This window comes from Panthera uncia, chromosome E1 (genome assembly GCF_023721935.1).
Source record: "Panthera uncia isolate 11264 chromosome E1, Puncia_PCG_1.0, whole genome shotgun sequence".
NCBI lineage: Eukaryota > Metazoa > Chordata > Mammalia > Carnivora > Felidae > Panthera > Panthera uncia.
This window is the reverse complement of record NC_064814.1, coordinates 10,461,095-10,484,649: the sequence shown is the minus strand read 5'-3', so window position 1 is coordinate 10,484,649 and position 23,555 is coordinate 10,461,095. Positions and strand designations below refer to the sequence as shown.

General features: G+C 59.6%; 1 protein-coding gene across 9 annotated transcripts in view; it reads right to left on the bottom strand.

The window, feature by feature from the left end:
* Positions 1 to 490: 490 nt before the first annotated feature.
* The window catches only part of RARA (retinoic acid receptor alpha), a 43,749-nt gene continuing 20,684 nt past the window's right edge, over positions 491 to 23,555 (bottom strand). For 4 of the 9 annotated variants that reach the window (XM_049635992.1, XM_049635995.1, XM_049635991.1 and 1 more), the window contains exons 2-9: positions 22,214 to 22,757; positions 8,410 to 8,558; positions 7,009 to 7,150; positions 4,827 to 4,987; positions 4,407 to 4,583; positions 2,843 to 3,047; positions 1,863 to 2,021; positions 491 to 1,255 (exon numbers count right to left, since the gene is read on the bottom strand). In XM_049635992.1, coding sequence (XP_049491949.1) covers positions 1,038 to 1,255; positions 1,863 to 2,021; positions 2,843 to 3,047; positions 4,407 to 4,583; positions 4,827 to 4,987; positions 7,009 to 7,150; positions 8,410 to 8,558; positions 22,214 to 22,391 — 1,389 coding nt within the window. In that variant the 5' untranslated portion in view covers positions 22,392 to 22,757 and the 3' untranslated portion in view covers positions 491 to 1,037. The other 5 variants (XM_049635997.1, XM_049635993.1, XM_049635994.1 and 2 more) reach the window with 5 other exon arrangements.

The window sequence follows — 23,555 nt, the reverse complement described above, 5'->3', positions numbered from 1 at the left end:
TGTGTCTGGGGGCCCTGTGGGCAGTGCTGGTGGCTGTGAGGCTGGGGGACGGGGCAGCTTGAACCCCTCGGCCAGCCCCTTCGCAGTGGGGGCTGGAGGGCTTCGATGATGTGAGCCCTGATGGGGAGGCAGCTCTGCCAAGGCCACAGGGCAGAGACACACACACGTGGATGTTCTGAGGACCCCCCCTTGCTTTGCCCCTGCCCTGTCTCTCCTGGTGAGCCCCCTCCTTCCAGGGGCTGCCGGAAACTGTCCACGCCCAGTGGTTAGGCAGAGGGAGAAGGGGAGGGCAGATCTTGGAAAGTTAGTACTTCACAGTTTTAAAGAGAAAACTGAGGAGGAAAAGGCTGGGGAGGAGGGCTAGGGGGTGCAGGGACATGGAGAGAGACTGGGAGCCCCTTCTGAGCCGCTCCCCTCTCCCAGGACCCACCCCCCTCCAGCTCTGGATCCAGCTCCCCCCAATACACAGCACAGATTCCTTCAGTATAAATGTGCTTAAAATGAAAATTCTTATTAAAAAAATCAAAACCAAAAAAAAATTAAAATAAAAACAAAACCAGCGAGAATTAATACCTGGGGGTTGGTATGGCAGGGTATGTACAGGGGGAACCCCCCATCCCTGGCCCACCCCCTCTGTCACCAACCTAGGCAGGGGGGGGTTCCCGACCGGGGGGCAATGGCTTGTGGGTTCTGAGTATGGGGGAGCCAGGTCCTGGCGTTTGCTGGTGATGAAGATGTGGCAAGGGGGGCAGAGGGCTGTCTTGATGAACACCAGGCCCCCAGGCTCCATCCTGAGGCCCAGGACCAGGGGTCCTCACTCAGTTCATGACCTTGCCCCTGACATCAGCCCAGGCTGCAGGAGCAGGCAGTCCATCTGCACCTGGGCCTCCATCTGAAGAGTCGTCGCCTCCTCCCTCCTGTCCCCCAGGAAAGGGAGGACAGGTGGGGGGCAGGGCTGGTGGGGGTCGCATGGTTGGTAGAAAGGCAGAGAAAAGCCAGGGCGTGGGGTGAGGGCTGTGTCCACGGGGCACGGGCGGTCACGGGGAGTGGGCGGCCGGGCTGCTTCTGTTTGAGCTGGGGCTGAGGCTGGGGCTACAGCTGCCGGGGGCGGGGGCCAGGCCGCCCCCATCCCGCCCCCCGCCCCCTGGCTGTCCGCTCAGAGTGTCCAGGCCCTCGGAGTTCTCTAGCATTTCCTGGATGAGAGGTGGCATGGAGCCCGGGATCTCCATCTTCAGCGTGATCACCCGCTCAGCCCCTGCAGGAAAGGAGGAGCAGAGGTCAGCACCCCGGCCCCCAGCCCCACAAAGCTCCAGGAGGGAGGGTGCAGGGGTGGGAGGACTGGTACTACCAGTATCAGCATCCAGTGTGGACCGAACTCAGGGCTCAGCTCTTTGACATAAGCCAGCTCTCCTAAGCCCCCAGGTCTAGGGGCAGCAGTGTTTCCAAACTCAGGCTCCAGGGTCAGACTGCCTGGGGTTGACACCGGGCCCTTTCCTAGGTGCTGTGTGTTACGGATTCTCCAACTGACACGTCAAATCTCTGTAAACACCATCATTAATTATCCCCAGGGAAACTGAGGCTCAGAGCTGTTAAGTGACCTGCTCAAGGACACACACCCACAGGGTCTGGAGGCAGAGCCATGCCCTCAACCACCACGCAGAGGTGACGCTGCCACCTTAGAGCTCACAGGCAGGTCACCTGGGCACGGTGAAGTCCAGGTGAGTGGAGTGGGGCATCGTCCTGGGCACAAAGACGTGGCGTGTTGGCTCACACGTGGGGGGCCGGACTCTGGGCATGGGCCAGGTGTCGGGGTCCAGCCCTGGCGGACACACAGGGCATCCTTCCAGGTGCGGGAGCCTCACCCTTAGCACTGATGCTTCGCAGGTCCGTGATCTTCATCAGCATCTTGGGGAACATGTGGGGGCGGCTGGGCCTCCGTTTCCGCACATAGACCTTCAGCGCCTCCAGCAGCGGCTCCTGAAGCATGTCCACCCTGTCTGGCTGCTCCAGGTCCTGCCGGTCTGAGGAAGCAGATGCCCCCTGAGCAGCTGCCCCGGAGAAGCAAGGAACACAGCCGCGCTCCCAGCCTTGGCCACGGGAGGGCGCGCTTGTCCAGGCCACAGGCTAAGCGTCTCTGCTCCTGGGACCTTCCCCTACAAGGGCAGTGGCTGGAGCCTGTGCGGCTGTGAGAAAGGCTCCAAGAGGCTCTTAAATGCGAGCAGAGAAGAACTGGGGTGGGGCTTGTCCAGGGCCCCCTCTGACAGCCCAATTTATAGGGATGTGTCCCCTGAACATGGGCGGTGCCGTCCTCAGGCAGAGGGAGGATGCCCAGGTAGGTCTCACTCCCACCCATCATTGTGGACACCAGCACAGTATGTCAAAACTCTTAATAAAATAATAACACCAGCAAACATTTACTGGGCCTTACTGTAGTCACACTGTGCCTTATTTATTACTCTCTTAATCCCCCCATCAACTTTATGAGGTGGAGACCATTACTGCCCCATTTTAAAGAAACGGGGGCTCAGTGAAGTTCAGCAACTGCTCAAGGTCACAAGCTGGCCAGGATTTGAACCTGGGTGGTCTCACCTTCAAGCCTTCACTCTTAAGCCCCCTTAGAGTGGGAACCAGAGTTCAGGTCTCCACTGCCACTCCCTTGCTGTGTGACTGCAGACCAAATCCTGCCCCTCTGGGTTCTCAGTCTGCCCCTCTGAGAGGGGCCTGACAGAGGCTAAGGTCCCTTTCTGATCTGACCCTGGGCTTCTCCCTGGGAAGAGACTCCGGGGGCTGCCCCACCACCCACCCTGGGCCTGACCCCCGCAGTCCCAGGCCCCCTGCCCACCTCCACAGATAAGACAGATGGCACTGAGAAGACCAGTCTCAGCATCATCCATCTCCAGGGGCAGCAGCTGGTTGGCAAATGCGAAGACCAGATCCGTGAGGGGGCCGAAGCCGGCATTGTGCATCTGGGTCCGGTTCAGGGTCAGCCCATCTGAGAAGGTCATTGTGTCCTGCTCGGGCGTGTACCGCGTGCAGATCCGCAGGATCTGGGTACAGAGGATGTACAGGTTCAGGGACTTGACCCATCCTTCCAGCACTTCCAGTACCAGCATCCCCCACAGGACCACCTGGCAGGTGGCCAACCTGTCTGTCGGACAGAACCTTCTAGAATCTTCTGCAATGATGGAGATGGCCTAGGTCTGCACTGTGCAAGTAGTGGCCACCAGCTACAATGTAGCCATTGGGCACTTGAAATGTGGTTAGTGCCACTGAAGAATTGAACTAAGTTTAATTTTAATTAAATTTAAAGAGCCACACACAGCAAGCAGCTACTGTAACAGACAGTGCAGATCTAGATCAGCTGATCTCCATCCACAAGAGAATTTAGAGGGAAACTAGAATTTTCAGGAGGCAAGGACTGTAGCAGGTTTATGTCTACAGATCCTGGGACTGGGTACACAACAGAATTCCATAAATGTGTATCAGCTCCAACCATTCCAAACCCCGATCCAGATTTGAAACTCTTAAATCTGGGGCACGGGGACAGGAGACTACCCAGAGATGCCATACTCTGCTCCTCCTGCCCCACCCCCACCAGGAAGTTGTAAGCCTTGTCACCTCCCAGGTTCCCCTACCCTGGAAGTGGCCAAGAGGGGACAGGTGAGCAGAGCCCATCAGGGATGACAAGGAGAATCCTTTCAGCCTTGGCTTTGACAGTCCCCATCACACACATCCTGCCTCCAGCCTAGTCGCCCTCTGCCCCACCAAATGCCCTGTAGTCTCCTGAACCCAGCTGGTCTCACACCCTCTTGGGCCTTTCAAACCCTGCTCCTAAGTTAGGGCCCTCTCACATGCCCCTTCTACACAACCCCAAGCTGCCCCCTCCTCTGGATGCCTTCCCTGGGGCCCAGCAGCCCTGACTCTCTCTCCCAAAAGGGAAGGGACAGCCCTCCCCCATCTCCAGCCAGCACTCAGCACAGTTTTATAACCTCTGTTTACATATCTGCTGCCTCCACCCACAGAAGGTTCTCAAGAGAGGGGCTGGTGTTGTGTTCACCTCTGTTCCTGAAACCCAGCTCAAGGCCTGGCCACACAGGGTCCTACGTGAAACTTTATTAGACTGAAGACATGGGCAGATGGGTGGTGGGGTGAAAGGTTCAGTGGAAAGATCAGGTGGGCGTGGATGGATGTGTGTCTAGGTGAATCGGTGAAGCATGGCACATTCAGATGCTGAGTGGCTAAGTGGACAGGTGGACACATGGGGGAGAGGAAGGGTGGACACCGGGCGGTGGGCATTTGGATAGATGGATTCCAGATGTGTGTTTGGCAGGGTGGTTATTTGAGTGGCAGGACCTTCTCCAAGGACTCGGGGGCAGTGCCCGGGTGGGCAGGGTGCAGACCCTCACCAGGATGTCCAGGCAGGCAGCCTTGAGGAGGGTGATCTGGTCGGCAATGGTGAGGGTGGTAAAGCCGGGCAGTTGCTTGGCGAACTCCACAGTCTTAATGATGCACTTGGTGGAGAGTTCACTGAACTTGTCCCAGAGGTCAATGTCCAGAGAGACACGTTGCTCTGAGCTGTTGTTCTGGGAGGGACGGGGGACAGTGAGGGCCTTCTCCTCAAGTACCCCTTCTCAGCCTGGCTCCACTGCCCCCACAGGCCTGCCCTCCACCCACTTCACTTCCTGAGAGCCCCGGAATCAGGAGGCAGCAGGAGGAAGGAGAAGAGGGGAAGGGAGGACATGGAGGCCCAGGCAGGGGTGAGGAGGGGCGAGATGGGCCCCCTGGCACTGGGTGCACCCCACCCTGCCAGGCCGGGGAAACCATACCGTAGTGTATTTGCCCAGCTGGCAGAGGGCGGGGAAGGTCTCCTGGTGCGCTTTGCGCACCTTCTCGATGAGCTCCCCAACCTCGGGCGTCAGCGTGTAGCTCTCTGAGCACTCAGGCTTGGGTGCCTCCTTCTTCTTCTTGTTTCTGTCGTTCCTCACAGCTGTGGAGGGCAGAGGCCGGGGTTACAGCAGGTGCGGGTAGTGGCCCATTCCTGCCTGAGCTCCTCCCACCAGACAGAACCACTGGCTGCCAAGGAAGTCACCCAGCCAGGCCCGGCGCAGGCGCACAGGAGCGCACTCACGGGAGTGCACGTGTGAATGCGCACATACGAGTGTGCACAGGCAGGTAAGGTGTCAGCACACGGCCCACCCCTCCACACCCACCTGACCCACACGCCAAGTCCTGCCCCAGCACGTGACCACAGCGCACACACCCCTTGGCCAGCCTGTGTCCCCTGTACTCCTACACAGCCACACCAGCCCACACTCCAAGTGTGCAGGTGTCCAGGGCTGAAAGCAAGTGTGCAGAGGGTCCCAGCTCCGTGCTCTGCCTCCCCCGCCCCCTACTCCCTCTGCTTCCAGGAAGGACTGGTTCCTGCCTCCACGGGCCCCCAGCCCCCCTGCCAGCAGTCTCCCTGGGGGTCCCAAGGACTGGCTCCGAGCAGCTCCCCAGCCTGAAAGTGGGGGCCCGGCGGGAGAATCTCTCGGCCCATTAGCGGGGGGGAGCTGACAAATCACCAGGGGCGCTGAGCCGCACACACCACTCGGCTTTAAAGAAGCGATGGGGTCGTTACCAGCCGATTATCCCAGACACACAATCACTCACAGGGCCAGTGGTGGCGCGGCTGCTGACGCTGGAGGAAGAGAGGGGGGTGGGGGTTGGGGGCCCAGGGAGGGGGCAGCGGGTGGGGGTGGGGGGAGCTGGCATAATTTGGAGATCACTCATGTCGATTCTGCAAATTCAATAAAGTGCAAGGGAGAGGAGGGAAGAGGGAGAGGGAGAGTGGGGGGGGATAATTTGGGAAGAGAAAATTGCAGCTGTGACAAGACGTTTATCATTCGGAAGCTTTAATTCTATTGAAATGGCAGCTGCTCAGCTCCGGGGCACAGAGCAGCCGGAGAGGAGAAGGAGGGAGGGAAAGGGGGAGTTGGTGATGGGAGGGAGAGGGGGTCCCCACCCTGGTCCTTCTGCGCTGAAAAGCTCTGGGAGTGGAAGGCAGCAGAAGCAGTGGGAGGTGGCGGCGCTGGGCCCTGAAGGGAAGGGTCCCGGGCTGTCACCCACTCTACAGTGTAAAGCCACCGCTTCCTGGGTGCCAGACCACGCGTCCCTTGCCTCCCAAGGCAGGAGGTGGCAGGCTGCTGCAGGGCCCCTCTGCTCCTCTCTGGGGTTCCTTGTGTCCCCCCCCACATCCCCTCCCCACTTCCCTCTTCCACTGCCCTCCCCACAAAGGGCTAGGGGGTCCCGCAGCCCCCCTCCCCCACCCCATCCCCCAAGGCTCTGGCTCCATGGCAACGGCCACGCAGACAAGGAGGCGTCTGTCAGCGTCATTTATCTCTGACATCATCAATCACCGGTCACCACGGCAACACCCATGATTCAACACAAGAGGGTCTCCCTGTCCAGCCCTCCCTCCTTCCCTCCCTCCATCAGGCCTCAGCTGAGCCCAAACTGGAAACCCCCATTCCTCTGGGACCTGAGAAGTCCCAGTTCTCTCTTCCAACTCTAGGTCCCAGGCTTCACCAGACAATGGCTTTTAAATCCCTGTGCCAGCCACACACCCCCCCAACAACACACAAATACCAGCCAGCACCCCTCTGTGCAAGCCCTCCCCTAAGGTGCACAATCCAGAGGGCCTCAGGTGTGCCTGAGCCCCGCCCCAAAGCGCAGCAGGGCCTGGAAGCAGACACACATGCACGCGTGTGCGAGCACACACAGCCAATTGCATGCAAACGGAATGGCTGCCCACACACAGACACACAGCGGGCTAGAGGTGCAGACAGACGCACACGTCCTTGCAGCTGTACACAAACCGTCCTCAACCATGAGCCCGCACACTGCACCATGGGCACACGCGCTCTGGTCCACACACACATTATCCACCCGCCCCGACTCCCATGGCCTTTTAGGAGCACGTCGGGCCCTGCCTAATGCAGAGCCGGCTCCTGGCACCGTGGCACTCACACTCCTTGGACATGCCCACTTCAAAGCACTTCTGCAGCCGGCAGTACTGGCAGCGGTTCCGGGTCACCTTGTTGATGATGCAGTTCTTGTCCCGGTGACACGTGTACACCATGTTCTTCTGGATGCTGCGTCGGAAGAAGCCCTGGGTATGGAGGAAAAGGAGTCAGGTCAGCCGCACCCACGGTGGGAGCGTGGCGGGCCTGCAGCCTCGGCCTGGAGGGTGGAGAGCCACGCCGCTGCTGTCCTAAGCCCGACGAGGTGAAGAAAACAGTCCCACAAAGACACCCCCAGAAGAATCCCAGTGCCCGCCTTAACACTGCAGGTGGGCAGCAGTCTTCCCACAACCCATACCCACATGCCTGGCTTTCTCCCTCCCAGGGAGAAGGATCTCAGGGCTGCTAGTGAGTCAAGAAAAGGGGCAGAGGGGACTAGATGGGAAAGAAGCAGAGCTCTGGAATCCACAGCCCCAGGCTCAGAGCACAGGAGAAAGAGGCCATAGAGGGACATACGCAGGCTAGCCAGAGAGGTGGAGATGCACACGTGATCGGGAGTAAGGCAGCGAGACACATGGTCACCGACCAGGCAGATGTCCATGGTCACAGGCAGACCTGGGCTGGTCAGAGGCTGCACACACAGGCTGACCAGAGACAAGCACCCAGGGACAAACTAGGAACAACCAGACAGGACAGGCGGACACACACACCCGAAGCCTTGTGCTTTGCCCTTGTCTTCGCCCCGCCCCTGGGGATAGCCACTCCACGCCGAGGGGCAGCCTCAAGCCATGCAGCTTCTGAGCCCCAATCTCTGGGGAAGGAACCAATACAGAGGCTCAGGCACAAGGGAGAGGGGAAGAAGCCACACCCACAGCTGCTGGGAAGGTGGCAGCCTCATCTGCACTCTTGAGCCTATTGTGGGCACGGGGAAATCCAGTCAGACCCCGGGGAGCCCACAGCCTGGGCACCCGAAGGAGGCCAAAGCAGGGCGCCTGCTCCTACCTGCCTCCCGCCAGGCTGCCATGGTGAGGTTCAGGCAGGGCCACTGGGGGCAGGCCTCCTGGGTTTCCAGCCAAGACCCAGTTGGCAGCCAGCTCACTATGGCAACCTGGGTGGCAGCAAAGGGAGTGCACACCCTGGCAGCTAGAGGATGGAGACAAGGAGAGGGGCTCAGGCAGAGGGGGGACCTCCGGTTTGGGGGTTCCTGATCATCTACAGGAAGGTTCTAATGCAGTGTCCCTCTCCTCCAAGGATCTGCCACCTTCTGCACAGAAGGAAGCAAGGGCAGCAGTTTCAGAGACATCCCCCATCCCCAGCCCCCCACCCCCAGCATACTCCAGGACGAGGCAGTGGGGACATCCCATTTATCTAATCAGGACTGTCCTTCCCAGTGACCCCCTCAACTCACCTTGCAGCCCTCACAGGCGCTGACCCCATAGTGGTAGCCTGAGGATTTGTCTTGACAGACAAAGCAAGGCTTGTAGATGCGGGGGAGGGGGGGTGGCGAGGGAGGACTGGGCACTATCTCTTCGGAACTGCTGCTCTGGGTCTCAATGGCTAGAGAGAGAAGAGGGGAGGAGCAGTTAGAGACCCAGGTCACCATCCCTAATACCGTACCCACCCTGCCTCTCCCAGCCCTCACCACTACTCCCTGGGCTCTCCCTCTAAGGCAGGGACAGTCTCAGGAAAGCTGGGACTTCACAGCCAGACGTGGAGAACGAGGCTGCCAATGAAGCTTCCAGCACCCCATCACTCCTGCCTACTCCCCCAGCACCCCGCCTTTCAAAACCAGAAAGATCAGAGGATAAACCATCAGATTTGTATGTAGACATAGCCACACTTGGGGGTTGGGGACAGGAGTCAGCCTGGCTCTCAAGCCCTGGCCCCATCTCCCCCAAGTTAGGAAGGAGTTAAGGCCTGATGAGGAGGGAAGGAAGAGGACACAAGCTGGGGGCAGAGGAAACTGGGGTCAACAGGATATTCAAAGCGGCCACTCCCCCACCCCCTCTGCTTCCGTTCCCCCCCTCCACCCCTCAGCCAGCAGCCACAGCCCCTCCTCCACCTAAACAATCCCCTGGCCAGGGACCCAAGGCAGGGTGTGGAAAGAAGATTTGCCAATGTTGGAGCAGAGCAGGTGGGGATTCCCCTGAGATAAGCAGGGGGACCCCCGGAGGCAGGGAGAAGACTCCCTCTGGACCCCGGAAGCCCACTGCTCTAGATGCCCCCTATCTAGGGGGGAAGCAGCATGACAAAAGGGGATCTGTTCTTATCAATGCTCTGTCTGTCTGCCCTCAATACTATGTCCGGGTTACTACCCTCCTCCTCTCTGGTTATTCAGCCCCAAGAGGGCAGGGGGGGGGGGGGGGGGGGAGTGACCCAGCCAACAGGGGCAGCCCCCACTAGCCAAATCCTCCCCAGTGCCTGGCCCCCTGCCCATCACCCCAGGCAGAACAGAGCTGGGTTAGGTGGGGGCTGTCTGTGCCCAAAGCCTGGGCAGCTGGGGGTGTATCATGCTGGATGAGAACTGTGACCCGAGGCAATCCCAGATTCCCAAGGTGCCACCCGGCATCCCCCAGAGGCCTTTGCCACATCTACTTGTCCGGGGCCAAGGAGGGGCAAGGATGCCTCCCTGAGCAGGTAGATCCCGGCCTCCTCCCACACCCCAGAATCCTACCTAGTCTCCTCCCAAACTCCAGCATGCAAGGTTCTGGAATTCAAAGGAGCTCAGGGCAGCTCCTGACCCAAGCACCTTATGGCCATGAATCACATGACCCCAAAGTCCAGACACAGAGAAAAGCAGTAGCCGGACACTGGGGGCTGGCTGCGTACGACCACCGCCCCCACCTTACCTGCAGACACACCAGGGACTGCCAGGCGGCTGATGACAGGGAACCAGGCCAACAACCTTGGCAGGGTTTTCCTGGCTCTTTGCAGGACCTGGGCACCACTTCCCTGGTCAGCCTGGTTGACCACCACTGCCATGGTCCCGTGCCCCGTCCCTGCCCAGAGACCAGCCTGCAGCAAAGGAATAGTGGATGCCCATACCCCCACCAGTCCACAGCCTGTTCACTGACCTCCCCTGGCTCTCTGCTTCTCACCCCAACACTGAGCTGCCCTGGCCTGGTTTTCCCCCCACCTCACCCTCTCAGAGGCCAGACAAGCAAATCAGACAGGCGAGAGGCCTGAGAACAGCTGCGGGGGGGGGGGGGGGGGACCATGGCCTAGAATCCCAGCTTGCTTTCCAATAAGCAGAGGATGAAGGCACCAACCTCCCCTCCCCTCCGCATCCACCCTTTGCCCTGGCCCACCTCCCCAAAGCCCCACCTCTAAAATGGGCCAGACAGGAGGAGAAGAAAGGACAGATGGAGCTTTGGGGTACAGAGTGGGGCAGAGGGAAGGGAGGGCATAGGGAGACACACAGGATACCGTGATGAGGGACAGACAGCTCTAAGGCCAGGGACTGACTAAAGGGGCAAAGGCTCATAGAAATTTGGAGCTAAGGCAAAGTCCAGAGGATGTTTACAGAACTTAAAAGCATGTGCTTTTTAAAATCGTTTTTTGGCAGGATGGGAGAGGTGAGCCTTGGTGGGAGCTACAGTCTGGGCTGGGTGAGGCCTCCCTGCAGCCCACCCCACTGTGGCTGGCTGCCTCTGAGGCTCTAGCATGCTCTGCACCCCCACCCCCTGCACATCCCCACCTGTCACCCAGGTAACACTTCGGAGGTTTTGCACCATGCCCTTTGAACCCAGAGCCCTGGCCCAGTCTCCACCTCCCAGCCTCTGGCCAACAGCCTAGTGAAGCTGGGCCTGGCGGGTGGGGGGGGGGGGGACGGCACTCTGGAACCCTCCCGGCGTCTGCAAGAGTTAGGAGTCGGCCTTACGTCTGCACACTGGACCTTCGGGGGAAGGACTGCCAGGGCCTGGCCCCTCCCTGCTCACCTCCCTCCCAAGAGGCCCCAGCCCACAAATCTCTCCTCTTCCTGAAGGAGAAGGCTGCAGGAGCACCACACCTTCTCGGCTCCAAGTGCCGAGGGGGAGCGCCCCCTCGGAGGGCTGGAGCCGGCCCAGGAAGACAGGCGTCCCCTCCCGCCAGAACTGCCAGGTGCCCCTCCCCCACCCTTGGCGGGCAGGGGCCAGGAGGCAGAGGCACAGCGCTCCGGATTCCCCACGCCCCAGAGCCGTTCGCAGGCTCGCACAAGGGGCTGGTTTCCTGGAGGAGATCAGCAGGAAATCAGCCGGGCCCCTGGCCAGCGGCTCCCCTCCCAATCCAGCTGGCGCCCGCTCCTCCGCAGCTCCCCTCGCTGCCCCTGGGGAGGGCTGGGGAGGGGGCACAGGGCCCCCCTGTACTGCCCCCTCCTCCCTCCCCGCGGGGGAGGGCGGGGTGGCTCTGGGCGTAGGGCGGAAGGAGGCCCCTAGCCCAGCGCCCCGATAAGCATCTCTCCCCCTCCCCCCACCACGGGCATCCACGTGCTTCACATTCTTGGACGTCTGGGAGCGGGCGGAGGCGTGAGCGGTGAGATTGGTGGGGGACAGATGGGGAGCCGCATCCCGTGTACCCCTTGTCCTCCAGTGCCCCTCCCCCCAGTAGGGTCTCTGGGGATGGAGGCAAGGTCCCCACAGGGCCCTGCGGGATTGAAAGATCTCCTTCCACAGCCAGGCTGCCCTCTTCCCACCTTGCATGCAGGTAGCAGGAGGCAGTGAGCAGGCTGGAGGGCTCCTGTCACCATAGGACCTCCACACACACCAAGGGATTCCTCCCAAGACAGTGGTGTGACCCCATGTACGGCAGGGTCAAGTCACCACCGGAAGCCTTCAGGTCTTTCCTGCGCCTCAGAACAACTCCCAGCCCACAGCTTTGGGGCTGAGCCCACTGGTACCCCCACTGAGGACGCATACACACGCCTACAAAGGGACCTTGGGAACAGGGAAACCCAGATCTCTAGCTCTACCTAACCTGACAGGGTGTGGGAAACAGCCCTCCACTTCCCTATCCCGAGCCTCACCAAACTCAAGGCCTGTTGGGACCCCATGCTCCTCCTCCCCAACCAGTTTGGGGCCAGGGAGAGCTGAGCTGCTCCCGTGGGGTAAAGGAAGAGATGGGGTTGGAGCCCAAGGTCTCTGATCCCAGCTTCCCCCTAGTCTTCTGGCACAGGTGGCCAAGGTGGTGGAGGGGGTGACCACAGCAGCCGTGCCCCAATTATCCCATTGCGGAGGAACACCTTCCTCCAGCTGTGAAAAGTGGGGAAAAGGGTCTTAGTGTGGCACTTCTTACCAATCCCCTTTGGCCAAAGTCGGCCCACTCACACACCCCCTCCCTCCCACGGTAGGCAGCCTGCAGCCTCCCAGCCACTCAGCCCCAGAGGCAAAGGTCAAGGGGCAGGACAATAGGAAAAGCTGCAGATGAGGTGGCTCTGGGAGGGGTACAGGTGGGGTGTCTCTTCACTTCAGGTCTCTCTTCCTAGAGCAAAGGGGCTGGGGGCTGCCCTTCAACCTTCTCCAATCTGCTGGGCCCCTAGAGACCCACTCCACCCCTCCTCCCAGGCAGGCAGCAGGGAGGCAGCCAGTCGGGAGGGTGGGAGAAGCTCCGGGGAAGAGTTGAGCCCCGAGCTGGGAAAAGGAAGAAACCCGAGCCAGGTAACAATAGCCCTCTAGCGCCAGCTCCCTCCCGCCCAGGTACACTACCTCACAGCTGGGTAGGAACACGCCCAGGTGTGCACCCCAGGCGCTAGCTCTCGAGGGTGCACAGAGCCCCTCCCTTCCAGAAGAGCCCGAACCCAGACGGAGGACAGCGGGAAGGTGAGCTGGCTGCAGGGCTCCAGGGTTCAGCACCCCTCTTAGGGTCAGCCCAGTTCCCTGCTCCTATCCCTAAGCGAAAACAGGGTAACAAAAGGACACAGCTGGGTTGGCAGGGAATGCATCCCTCATTTCCAGAGCAGCCCCAGACCCACAAAAAACAAACTCATTCCCAGAAAACAAACCAGCTTAGGATTACTAGGGAGGGATTCTTTCCACCAGAGCAGCCTCTCCCTGCCATTCCTGAGACAGAAACCTCAAAGATGCCAGCCAAGTGTCCAGGGACAGGACAACCCTCATATGGACAGGTGCCCTCCCCAATGTAAAGAGTTGGTTAGGATGGCAGACGGGTGTCAGTGAAGTTGCCCCTTCCTGCCACACCCCACTGCCAACACCAAAGACACTAAGCGCTCCCCAGACAGGGACTCTAATGACACAAGGGCAAGGGCTGGGGGCAGCAGCTGTTGCACAGGAGGGGGCTCTCCCCCAGGCTTTGACGGGTGGGACCTGGGAAGGAGGCCCCTCCTCCTGGAGCAGATAAGCCCAGATAGGACCTTTACCCCACCCTCCAGGGTGGGAGAAAGGACCACTCTGCCGTGAAGCTACTGGATTCCTAGCAAGAAGATACAAAGTGGAGGCAAAGGGCTCCACTTCCCCTGCAAGAAGTAGCAGAACAGATGAACGAATGCTTCCCGAAGGGAGGAACCTCTAAAGTTCCTCAGCCCTAATGTAACAGAAAGAGCACCCAGGGGTTACTTGGAAGGGTCCAATTGTCCAGCAAGGGCACCCGAGTTTCAGCAATAGAGACAAGACCCCCACCGCGCCCCAGGCCCGCATCCCCAGTGGGAGTGGAAGCTCCACCACCCACCCCCAGCCCCAGCTCCTACAATAGGAGAGGGGAGGCCGGTACCTACAGTGGTTTGAGCCATTCCAAAGCGGAGTCCGGAGCGGGGTGGAGTAGGGACCAGGGGCGGGGAGCCCTTTCTCCGGGAGCAAACAGGCCCGGTTCTGGTTATAAAAATCCACCACCAGGAAGGGATTGGGGGTGGGGGTGAGCCCCCCCACTTCCACACTCTCGTACATCTTCCCCGCGAAGACAAGAGGTCCGGGCGGGGAAGTCCTGCGCGCCGCCTCTCTCACTCAGCCGGCGGCGCCATCCTCGGAGAGCAGCTGGGGGCGAGGGGCACGTCCCCCTCGCCCCGACTGGCGACCCGGGCCGGGGGCCGCCCGTCGCCCGAAGTCCTGCGTCTAAGTCGGCTGGCCGCTCCGCCAGTCCCAGGTGAACAGCGGGGAAGTTGTGTGCGGGGGCCGAGGGGGGGTGTCCCTCGGCTCCCCCCGGGAACGCCCGGCGGAGGCCCGGGAACTCAGCGGCTCCACCTCGAGGGGGCTCCCGTCTCGAGTCGCATGTTGTCCTAGGCAGAGTCCCGCGGCTCCCCAAGTGCGCCGGTCGGGGGCGGGATCGGCGCGGGGCACGGGGGGTGGGGGGTGGGGGGGGACGCCGGGCACTTCCTCCTCCCCGGGGCTCCCGGAGCTTCTCCGGGACGAGGATTCCGGGTGGGGGTGGGGACCCCGCGCGGCTCCGCCTCCGCCAGGCCCGGGGCCGCCGGCCGACGCTCGGTCTCGGAGGTGCGCGCCGCTGCCCCCTGCCCGGAGCCTGCGCGCCCCCTCCCCGGCGGTCCCACCCCCTTTCCTCCGCCCCGTCCCGTCCAGGCACCGCCCCTGACTTAACCCTTGCCCGGCGGGTCCGGCCGGCGAAGCTCAGGGAATTGACAGGGAGAGGCGGGCTGTGGCGTGCGAGTGGGGGGAGCCTGGGAAGGGGGAGGAGAGAAGCGGGGACGGAATGGGGAAAGGCTACAGAGGAGTACGCGGAGGACGGACGGAGGCAGGGTACGCGGAGAGGTGGGGGCTGGCGCTGAGGCAGGAACGGAAGAGGGACGGGAGTCTACCCCATCCCAGTTCCGGCTCCCGGCCTCCCAGTGATTCGGTCACAGTCCCCGGCCCGGCGCTGGAAGGGGAGAGGTGACGGGGCGGGGAGGAGGGGGTGGTCCCGGTGTCCTCCCCCTAACACACCCCCCACCCAGCCCGGGCCTCATTTGCCTAATGTAATGCGGCTGAACTCTCGCTGAACTCGCCTGGCGGCGCCTCACCTCCGGGTGACCCACCCACCGCTGCCCGTGACATCACTCGCTTGCCAGCCCGCTCGCGGGGCTCGCCCACCGGCCCCCGGCCCCCTCAGGCCAGGCCAGCGTCCCTGGAGCCGCGGAGAGTGGCCGCAGGAGGCGAGGGACCAGGGCGCGCGTGGCCAAGTGTTAGCGCCACGAATGCAACGTGCAACGTGTGCCGAGTGTCCCGGGTGTGACATTGTGCAGCTCAGGCGTAGTGTCGGGATGAGACACCCGGCTTGTGTCATTGTCTGTGACATCATGTGTGACTCCGGCCGCCCGCCCGCCGGAACCCGACGCGGCAGCGCGTCTGCTTTGGCATGAACGCTTGCAGAAGGGGCTCTCCTCCCCACGCTCTGCGTGCTTCCGGCGAGCAGAGCCCCGCCCAAGGTGTCTCCCAGCGGCTGAACCAGGATTGGCCCCCCACCGCGCAATCCAGCCCCGGAGAGATAAGAGGAGGGGCTGGTGCCTTCCAGCTGACCACTTCCTCCCGGAAGCCCTAGGGATGCCAGTTTCAGTGGAAGAAAGGTCTAGGTTGGGTAGGTACGTGAAGGAGGGAGATGCCCCTAGAGGAGAGGGTATCCTGTTACTCCCACTAACCCTGCAGCAGAACTCCTCATTCTAAAAAAGGATGGGAACTGACATGCTTCCCAAGGACATTCTTCTAGAAGTCAGGTTCTTAATCTGGTCATTAAATCCTCACAGCAACTCCAAGAGATAAGGGGGCATTATTCCTATTTTACATATAAAGAAACTGAGGTCTCAGCAAGGCTAGGTGGGTTGTCCCAAGTTCACACTGCTAATAAAGCTAGAGTGAGTATTTGAACTTTCTGCTGCCAAAGCCCATATTCCCATCATGCCAGGCTGATTCAAGAAAAGGTATTTTCTGAGCACCTCCTATATAGATACTCTGGTGAGTCTGTTCTAGCAGACCTTAAGGAGCAACAGCCATTAAGCGAATATATATATATATATATATATATATATATATATATATGTAATTGCACACAGATAATTGGTATTTGGAAACAACTATAGTATGCTTTGAAGGAGAATTAATACTGTAGGTACCTAATTTAGGTTGAAGAGTCAGGGAGGACCTCAAGGCAGAGACCTAAAGAAAGTAGAAGTTTGTAAGTTAGTCAGGCAAAGAGTAGGAAGGAATGCGGTCCCAGTAAAGGAAGGAGCCTGTGCAAAGGTCCTGGGGTTAGAGATGTTGGTGAGTTCATTCAGGGTACTGACAGAGGACTAGGGTAGAGGCAGCGTAAAATTCAAAAGGAAAACAGACACAAGACCAGGCTGGAGAGGTGGGCAGAGGCCAGACCAGGTGGGCCTGTTGGCTTCAGTATGGCTTTTGGATTTTATCTTAAATGCCAGGAGAAGCCACAGAAAGCTTCCCAAACAGAGGAGAAGCAAGATCTGATTTACAGTGTTGTAAGATCTTTCTAGCAGCTGTGTGAAGAATGGACTGTAGGGGGGCAAGAGAGACCGGTTAGTAGCTGCTACAACAGTCCAGGCAGCATAAAAGGACAGGGGGAGGGTAGCCAAGAGCACTCTGGTGTGTGGCTTTGCAACAGCAAAGTTCCCAAGACTGCGAAGTACAGACATCTACTGGTCTGGCGGACGGGTGGCTGTGGGGCTCCAAAGTGAGGTCCCACCTAAGTGAAGTCTGGGCTGCAGGTGGAATGCTGGGGTCTGGGGCACATATGCAAGCCTTGGCAGTGGTTGAGTGATGGGGAAGAGGGCAGACTGCTTCCACAGCCTTTGGGATCTTTCCTCCCAAACGAGATAGCTCCTGGGCACCAGTTATGTGCTAGGCTCTGTGTTCACTGCTGCGAGCTACTAAGGGATCTGAGACTGTCTCTGCCATCAAAGACCTGGTAACTGGGAAAAGATCTCCCAAATGATTACAGCTCACGGCAGGAACTAGGCAGGAAGAAGTCACTTCGTGGTAGAAAGATGAGTGTTACAAGAGAAAAAAATGACACACAGGTATTCAAAGGTGGGAGAGTGTAGTGTGGAATGGGAAACATCTGTGAAGGTTTCTAGGAAGAGGATGTGAGGGTTTCTGGATTCAGGATGTTCCTTAAAGGATGGTAGGATTTCTGGAGTTGGAGAAAGGGAAAAGTCCAGGTGAGATACCTGTTCTGGGCAGCAGCAAGGTCATGAGGCATGTCAGAGAAGAACACAGTTTCCTGAGGCACAGGGAGAAGAGGGAAAAAGGAAGGTTCTGGTGGCCAAGGGAGGGCTCCAGCCACAGCTACCTGCAGGCCTGAGGTCCAGGCCTCCTCTGCTGCTTCTCTGTGACATTCCCCACAGCTCCTCCAGGACTGTGTGTTTAGCAGGCCCTCAGCAGGTATGGGCTGAACTGAACTAGACCCCACTTGTTCCAGGCCCCCTCCTGTCCCCAACCCCATCTGGAGGGGATCACAAACAGAAAATCATGAGGCCTGCACCCAGACGTGGGGTCCCAGTATAGGGTGGTCATCCCCCAAGACAAGGGCCCAACTCCACCCACCTCATCATCACTGCCCTTGCAAGATACTTGAAGCTCACCCAGGCTCAACAGTCAGCAGGTCACTGTGGCCTCATAGCAACTCACCCAGCCAGGAACGCATTAAGGGTCTTTCTTTGAAGAGGATACAGACTCAGAGAGAGGATAGGTGACCTGCCCTAGGCTGCACAGGAAGAGCAGTCTTTTTTAAGATTTCTGTCCATGGTGCCTTGGTCTGTGGGCTGGTTGAGGTTCTCAGTAACCCAGAAGTCAAAATGGGGAGGCGAGAGCCTCTATATCTGATCTAGCCAGGGCTGATCTAACCAGTCTACCCTGGGACACCCAGCTCCACTGGCTGTGCCTGACTCCATAGAGGAGGAGGAGGAGGAGGAGGAGGAGGAGGAGGAGGAGGCGGCCACATGGGCACTGCCCCAAAGTGATCTGGAGAAGGGAAACACTTCCTCTTTCTACAGACGCTACCCCCTAAAGGGTAGTCATAGCCTGCACTGGCACATCCCTGTGGGCACATGGCCCTTGGCATGGGGTGGACCCAATGTCTCAGGTCCTGCCAGCCCAAAAGGAAGACAGGCTTCCTTCCCTGAGTCCTGCCTGAGGGAGCTCATGCATTATCACTGCTACCAGATAAAAGGTGAGGGGCCCCATTTTCACTCAAAATCCCATCCAACAATCTTTGGCTGACTCTGCATTTTGGACCTCTGGAAAGGCACTGCTAGCAATACCCTCTCTCCCTGGGCTGTCTCTCTTATTGTCCAGGGAAAGAGTGGACGGAAGGGAGGGTGGGAGGAAGAGACTAAAGGAAGGGAGTGGCAGAAGAAAGGAAGAGGGGCTCACTCCCTCCTTGGTCTCCCCAGTCTCCAGGCACACACACTATGAATATGTAGACAGAAAGGAAAAGTCTGGAGCCAGTCTTTTGGGGTTCCCATCTCTAGCTCCTCTACTGATTGCTTCCAACTTCCCTGCCCCCACCCCACAAATCGAAACAAAATAAGAATAACAACTGTGGCTTTTACACTCTGTTCCTACAATGTCTGTCTGGAGGGGGACGGGAGGATTGCCTACTGAGCTCTGCAAACTCCCGTGGGCTGCAGCGGGCAGATTAGGGGGTGGGGATGGGTGTGAACAGATTGTATCCACAGTTTCCAGGACAGGATGGAGATCTGGCCCAGGCCTCTTAGGGCTCTTTGCCTCCAGCCTTCAGGATCCAAAACACAGAAGAGGGGGTGTGGCTTGGCTGCCTTCCCTGACGCCCCCTACTGGGGGAAAGCAGGAGGTTCCTGGGCAGAAGTGGGACTCAGCCATAGGAGAGGAGGTTTCATCATTGGCCCTGACAGACCCCTCCCCCCCAAAGGCTCCCCCAACCCAGGAGTGCCCACCACCATACCCTCCTGCAGCTGCCTATCTGGATGGTGGAAAATAGGTCAGCTTTACCGCTCACTTAACCCAATCCCTTAACCTCCACCCACACCAGTTCCTCAAATACAAATGGGGATAATAACCCTCTCCCAGCACCATAGAGATAATCTGGGGCACATAGTACGTGCTCCACACATGTCAGCATCCAGTTCTCTCCAACTCCTCCACCTAGAAGGGACCTGGGTCCCCTTTTCACCGTGGTAATGGTACCACGCAGGAGACAGCAAGGATGCAGACGACAGGATGCCACAAGCAGACGCAGAGCTGAGAACATTACGTCGGTGATCTTGCCTAATCTCAGCCTTTGAGGGAGGTTCTGGTAATATCCCTGTTTTACAGACCAGGAAACGTGCTCAGAGAGGTTATCACATGTAGTTAAGTGGCAAACCCAGAACTCAGGCTCCACTACAGCAGGTAGCCCACACGGATTCCTACAGTGAGCAACAAAACGGGCAGGTTGGTGTTCCCCACTCCCCACACCACCACCCCCAGCCTAAACTGGCGATAAGAAGAGACCCTGACCTCCCGAGACACACAGCACAATCCGCAGACCTCTCCTTTAAACACTCTATGCCCTAAGTCACCGCCTCCTCCAGCACACATACAGACTGACCGCCCCCCCTCCCCAGCTCTGGATTTGATTCTCCCAAGACACGCTCAGCTCTGACCTTCTCACCCCATACACACAAGCCATTAACCCCCTTCCCAACACACACTCAGCCTTGACACCCCCACCCCTAAAACACACACAACCCTGACCCTCCCCACAATGCACACAGAATCTCAACCCTCCATAGTAAATACCAGTCCTCAGAGATCAAGCCCCAGGGGCTCTGGGGAGGGAATCCTGTCCCATCTCTGGGGCCTCTTACTCTGACTCCCTGACCAGAGTAAGAGAAATACCCCTTCCCCAACAGTGACCCAGACCTGTCATTCCACAGGCCACTGGGTCTCTGAAGGATACACCCAAGACACCCAAGGTCCAGCCTCCACATTACATGGGAAGAGGGATGGGAAAGGGAGGGGCACTATGCAAACACCTTTGTTGGTGGGAAATGGGAGTAAAGAGCCTCCCATTTCAGGCTTCCTACAAAAAAAGGTGACCATTGTTCTCTGCAGGAATGGGGGCCACCAATGTCTACCTCTCCTAGGAACTGCCTGACCCCTGGCACCAGCCTCATGGCAGGGAGAGCAGAGAAATGAGGCTGCCTCCATCTCCAACACATATGAATTTTGATCTGTCATGCTTCACTACCCAGGGCTGAGGAGCTTGGGTCACCAGGCCACCCAGCCCTGCACAGAAGGAGGGGAGATGCCTGGCTCCCTGAAGCCCATGGCTACACCCCTGGTCCCAGAGTAGGAGAATGGCAGGGAGCAGCTCAGAAGCTGGGGGTCTAGGTAGGAAGAGAAGTTGTTGTTTACTAGGAAGAGGGGAAGGGTAGGGAAACCCACAGGCTCACAGAGGGAGGGGGCAGGAAAGGAGCATTGCCTAACCTGGGTGGGGAAAGCCAGAGAAGGCTCCACTTGCCCAAAATGTGGGCACCCCGCCCTGGGGGGGGGAGAATGTTACCAGGGTGGGAAGTGGGGGACCCGGAAGCCCTCCCCACCCACCTCTAAGAAAGGGGAAGAAGCTTGCAACATTCAGAGGACATAGCATTTGCTCTTTGCTTGTCTGACACAGGATGGGCAAGAACCCAGTCCACCTCCAACTCTGAGCAGTGTCTGGGGCTTTGTTCCCATCACCTGGGGAAGGACAAGTTATCCACAGGTACCAGGTTGCAAGCCCCCCACGTCTCCCTCCCTAAAAATCCCACCCTGGCAGGAAGGAGACACTCCAGTTACTCCAGCCAAGAATACGAATTCCAGTGTCTATAGACAAAAGGAACCACAGACATGCCCACAACCCCAATTCCATTCCCCAGCAACCCTGAACCCAGAGACTGGCCTCCCTGGCCACCTAGCACGGACTGGAAGACTAGGCCAAACTCGGAGTTCCCCCAACTCCGGGTCACTGTGCCACCCGCCACTGCCGTATGAGGACAGAAGAGAGGGAGGAAACAGAAGGTAGAGAATGAATGGCATTGCAGTGGAAACTGAGGGAGTATCTGCCTGCCCTCTGGTCCCAGGCCAGAAAGAGGGGGGAGCCTGTAGGAACAGACACGGAGCCCCTGGTCCAGCAGCCGGTGGGGCCTGGGAGGGAGGGGCCGTGGCAGAGCCAGAGGAGGAGGTCCAGGAAGCGGTGGTGGCGGTGGGCAGACGGCCAGTGCGGGCAGCGAGGCGCCCGGCCAGGGCCTGCCCCAGGGACAAAGAGACTCCCTGGCTCCGGCGAGAGTGTGCTGCCCCCACACTGAGAAGGGGGCACTGACCCAGCCCAGCCGGGCGCACAGGGCAGTGGTGCCAGGCAGCCTGCCAGGGGCTGTGGGAGGGGCAGTGGGTGCCTGGGGCAGGGTGTTCAGTCCCCGCCCACCAGGAGAGGTGGGACACGTTTCCCAGGTCAGCAGCTGACCGACCAGCCAACCGTCCATGGCCCATTCTGCTGCTTCCAACCCCTCCCGCCCCAGGCCAGGCCCCTGCTCCCTCCTCCCCGAGCCCTGGCCTGGTGCCCAGCTGGGCCCTGGGGGCCAGAGTTACTGTAAGCGGCCTGGCAGGCCCAAGGCCTGGACTCCGCCAGCTGGCCATAGCTGCTGCCACCTCCCACTACCTGGCTCAGCCAGCCGGGGAAGGGTACCGAGACCCCTGTCCAGCCAACAGGCGACCCCCGTGGCAGAGGGTGGAGTCACAGAGAAAACACAGGCCCTGCCAAAACCATGCATGCGTGCACAGCCAGAGTCCAGGCTGGGCGCCCCCTCCTGGGACACTGGCCCTGGCCACCAGGCAACCGTGGGCGGAGCTGGCAGGGAGGGGAGAGGTGGGGGGGCTCGTCAGCCTCCAGGGCAGTCTGCGCCCTCAAGCTCTTTCCTCAGAGGGGTGGGATGGAGGTGGGGTGCCACTCTCAGGAGAGTTGCCATTTCCACCAAATGTCAAGAGGTGTGTTTACCCGCCTCCGGCCTCTGTGTCCAGTCCTCGGAGCTATTTATAAGGCCCTCAAGAGCACAGCACAGGAGAGGGCGCCAGGAGCCCCGGGGAACGGCACGGTTGCATCTCTCCCTCAGCCACCCCCAACATCAAACAACCACTGTTACCAGCCTGGAGCCACCCCCCACACACACACACAACGATGGTCCCCCTCATCTAGAGAAGACGCGCAAAACAGATGTGCCTGGAGGCCAAGCCCTGAGGCCTGCCAACGCCACATCCCCCTCCCACCAAGCCTCCCACCACCCCACTTACTGGCTGGGGATGGTGTGCTATAGCCGCTGACTGGAAGCTGGTGTTGGAGAGTGGTCAGGGCGCCTGGCGGAGAAAGTCCACCCAGCATTGGCGGGAAGAAGAAGGCGTAGGGGGGCACCGGGTACCCATTGAGGTGCCCTCCCCCAGGTGTTGGGCAGGAGCTGCTGTTGCTGGCCATGCCAAGCAGCCACAGTCAGAAGGGTAGGCAGACAGTCTGGCAGGAGGCTCTGACGGGCTTCAGGCTGCCCCTCCTCGGGGCATGGGGCCTGGGCCCAGAGGGGGTCTGGGTGGTCAGCCCACCCCCCCCTTCTGTCCTGGAGCTTCTGTCCAAGGCCAACAGGCTAATCTCAGCCTCCTGGATCCCCCACTCTAGCGGGGGGCCGTGTGGGTTGGGGGAGGTCCCAAGAGCTGGTCCTTCGGTCAAGCAGTTCTGTGAGCTGGCACTTTTCTGGGAAGGTCCAGAGCTGGCCTTCAGGACACCGAAGAGGATGCCTCTCCCAGATGGGCCCTGGCTAGGCGGCTCGGGGGGCCATGTTCTGTGGCACTGCAGAAAAAGGAAAGGCAGGTGAGTGGGCACTGAGGAGCGGGTACACGGGCATTCCCCGTGGAGCTCCCCAACCTGGGCGGCCGGAGATTCTCCCGTGGCACCCGGCTGAGCAGACAGCTGGCACCATGCCTGGCTGGCAGAGACAGCCTGGGAGCAGGGCCCAGACACTGCTGGGGGTGGCAGGATAGCACAGCCAGGCTGGGGAGACGAGGACAGAGCCCAGAGCCACAAAGGGCCTCTCACCCACAGTCCTGAGGGGAAAGGTCAGGGTCTGCCACCCCAGAGGATCCCTGTGGCAGAGGCCAGCAGCTGGCCCTCCTCCTCCCCCAGTGCGGGTTACCTGAGGTCAAGATACAAAGAACCGTGTGCCTGAGGGGGGGGAGGGTGGGGGAGGAAAAGCCGCTTCCCTAAAGCATTGGCACTTCTCAGAAAAATGACTCCTAGGCCAGGGGGCCCCTCTTATACCACTTCCCCCCAAAATCCAAGCCCCAGCACCCCAGATGGGTTTGTCCCACAGGCCTAGGGAGGAGGCCCGTTGACATACATACAAATAAGGAAACGGGAACCAAGGACTCCTGGGTATCACCTCCAATGCTTACCAGCATGATGGGCCAGGGGTGGGCAGTGTGTAAGAAGGGTAGGGATTGCACAGGGTAGAACCTCCCCAGCCCCAGGCAATGAAAGGGTAAGGGAGATTGATGAATTCAAAGTTCACCCTCATAGTCGGTGGCAAAAGCAACATCCCTGGATGGGGTGGGAGGAGGGCACACGATGAAGGACCAGATGCCCGCCCCC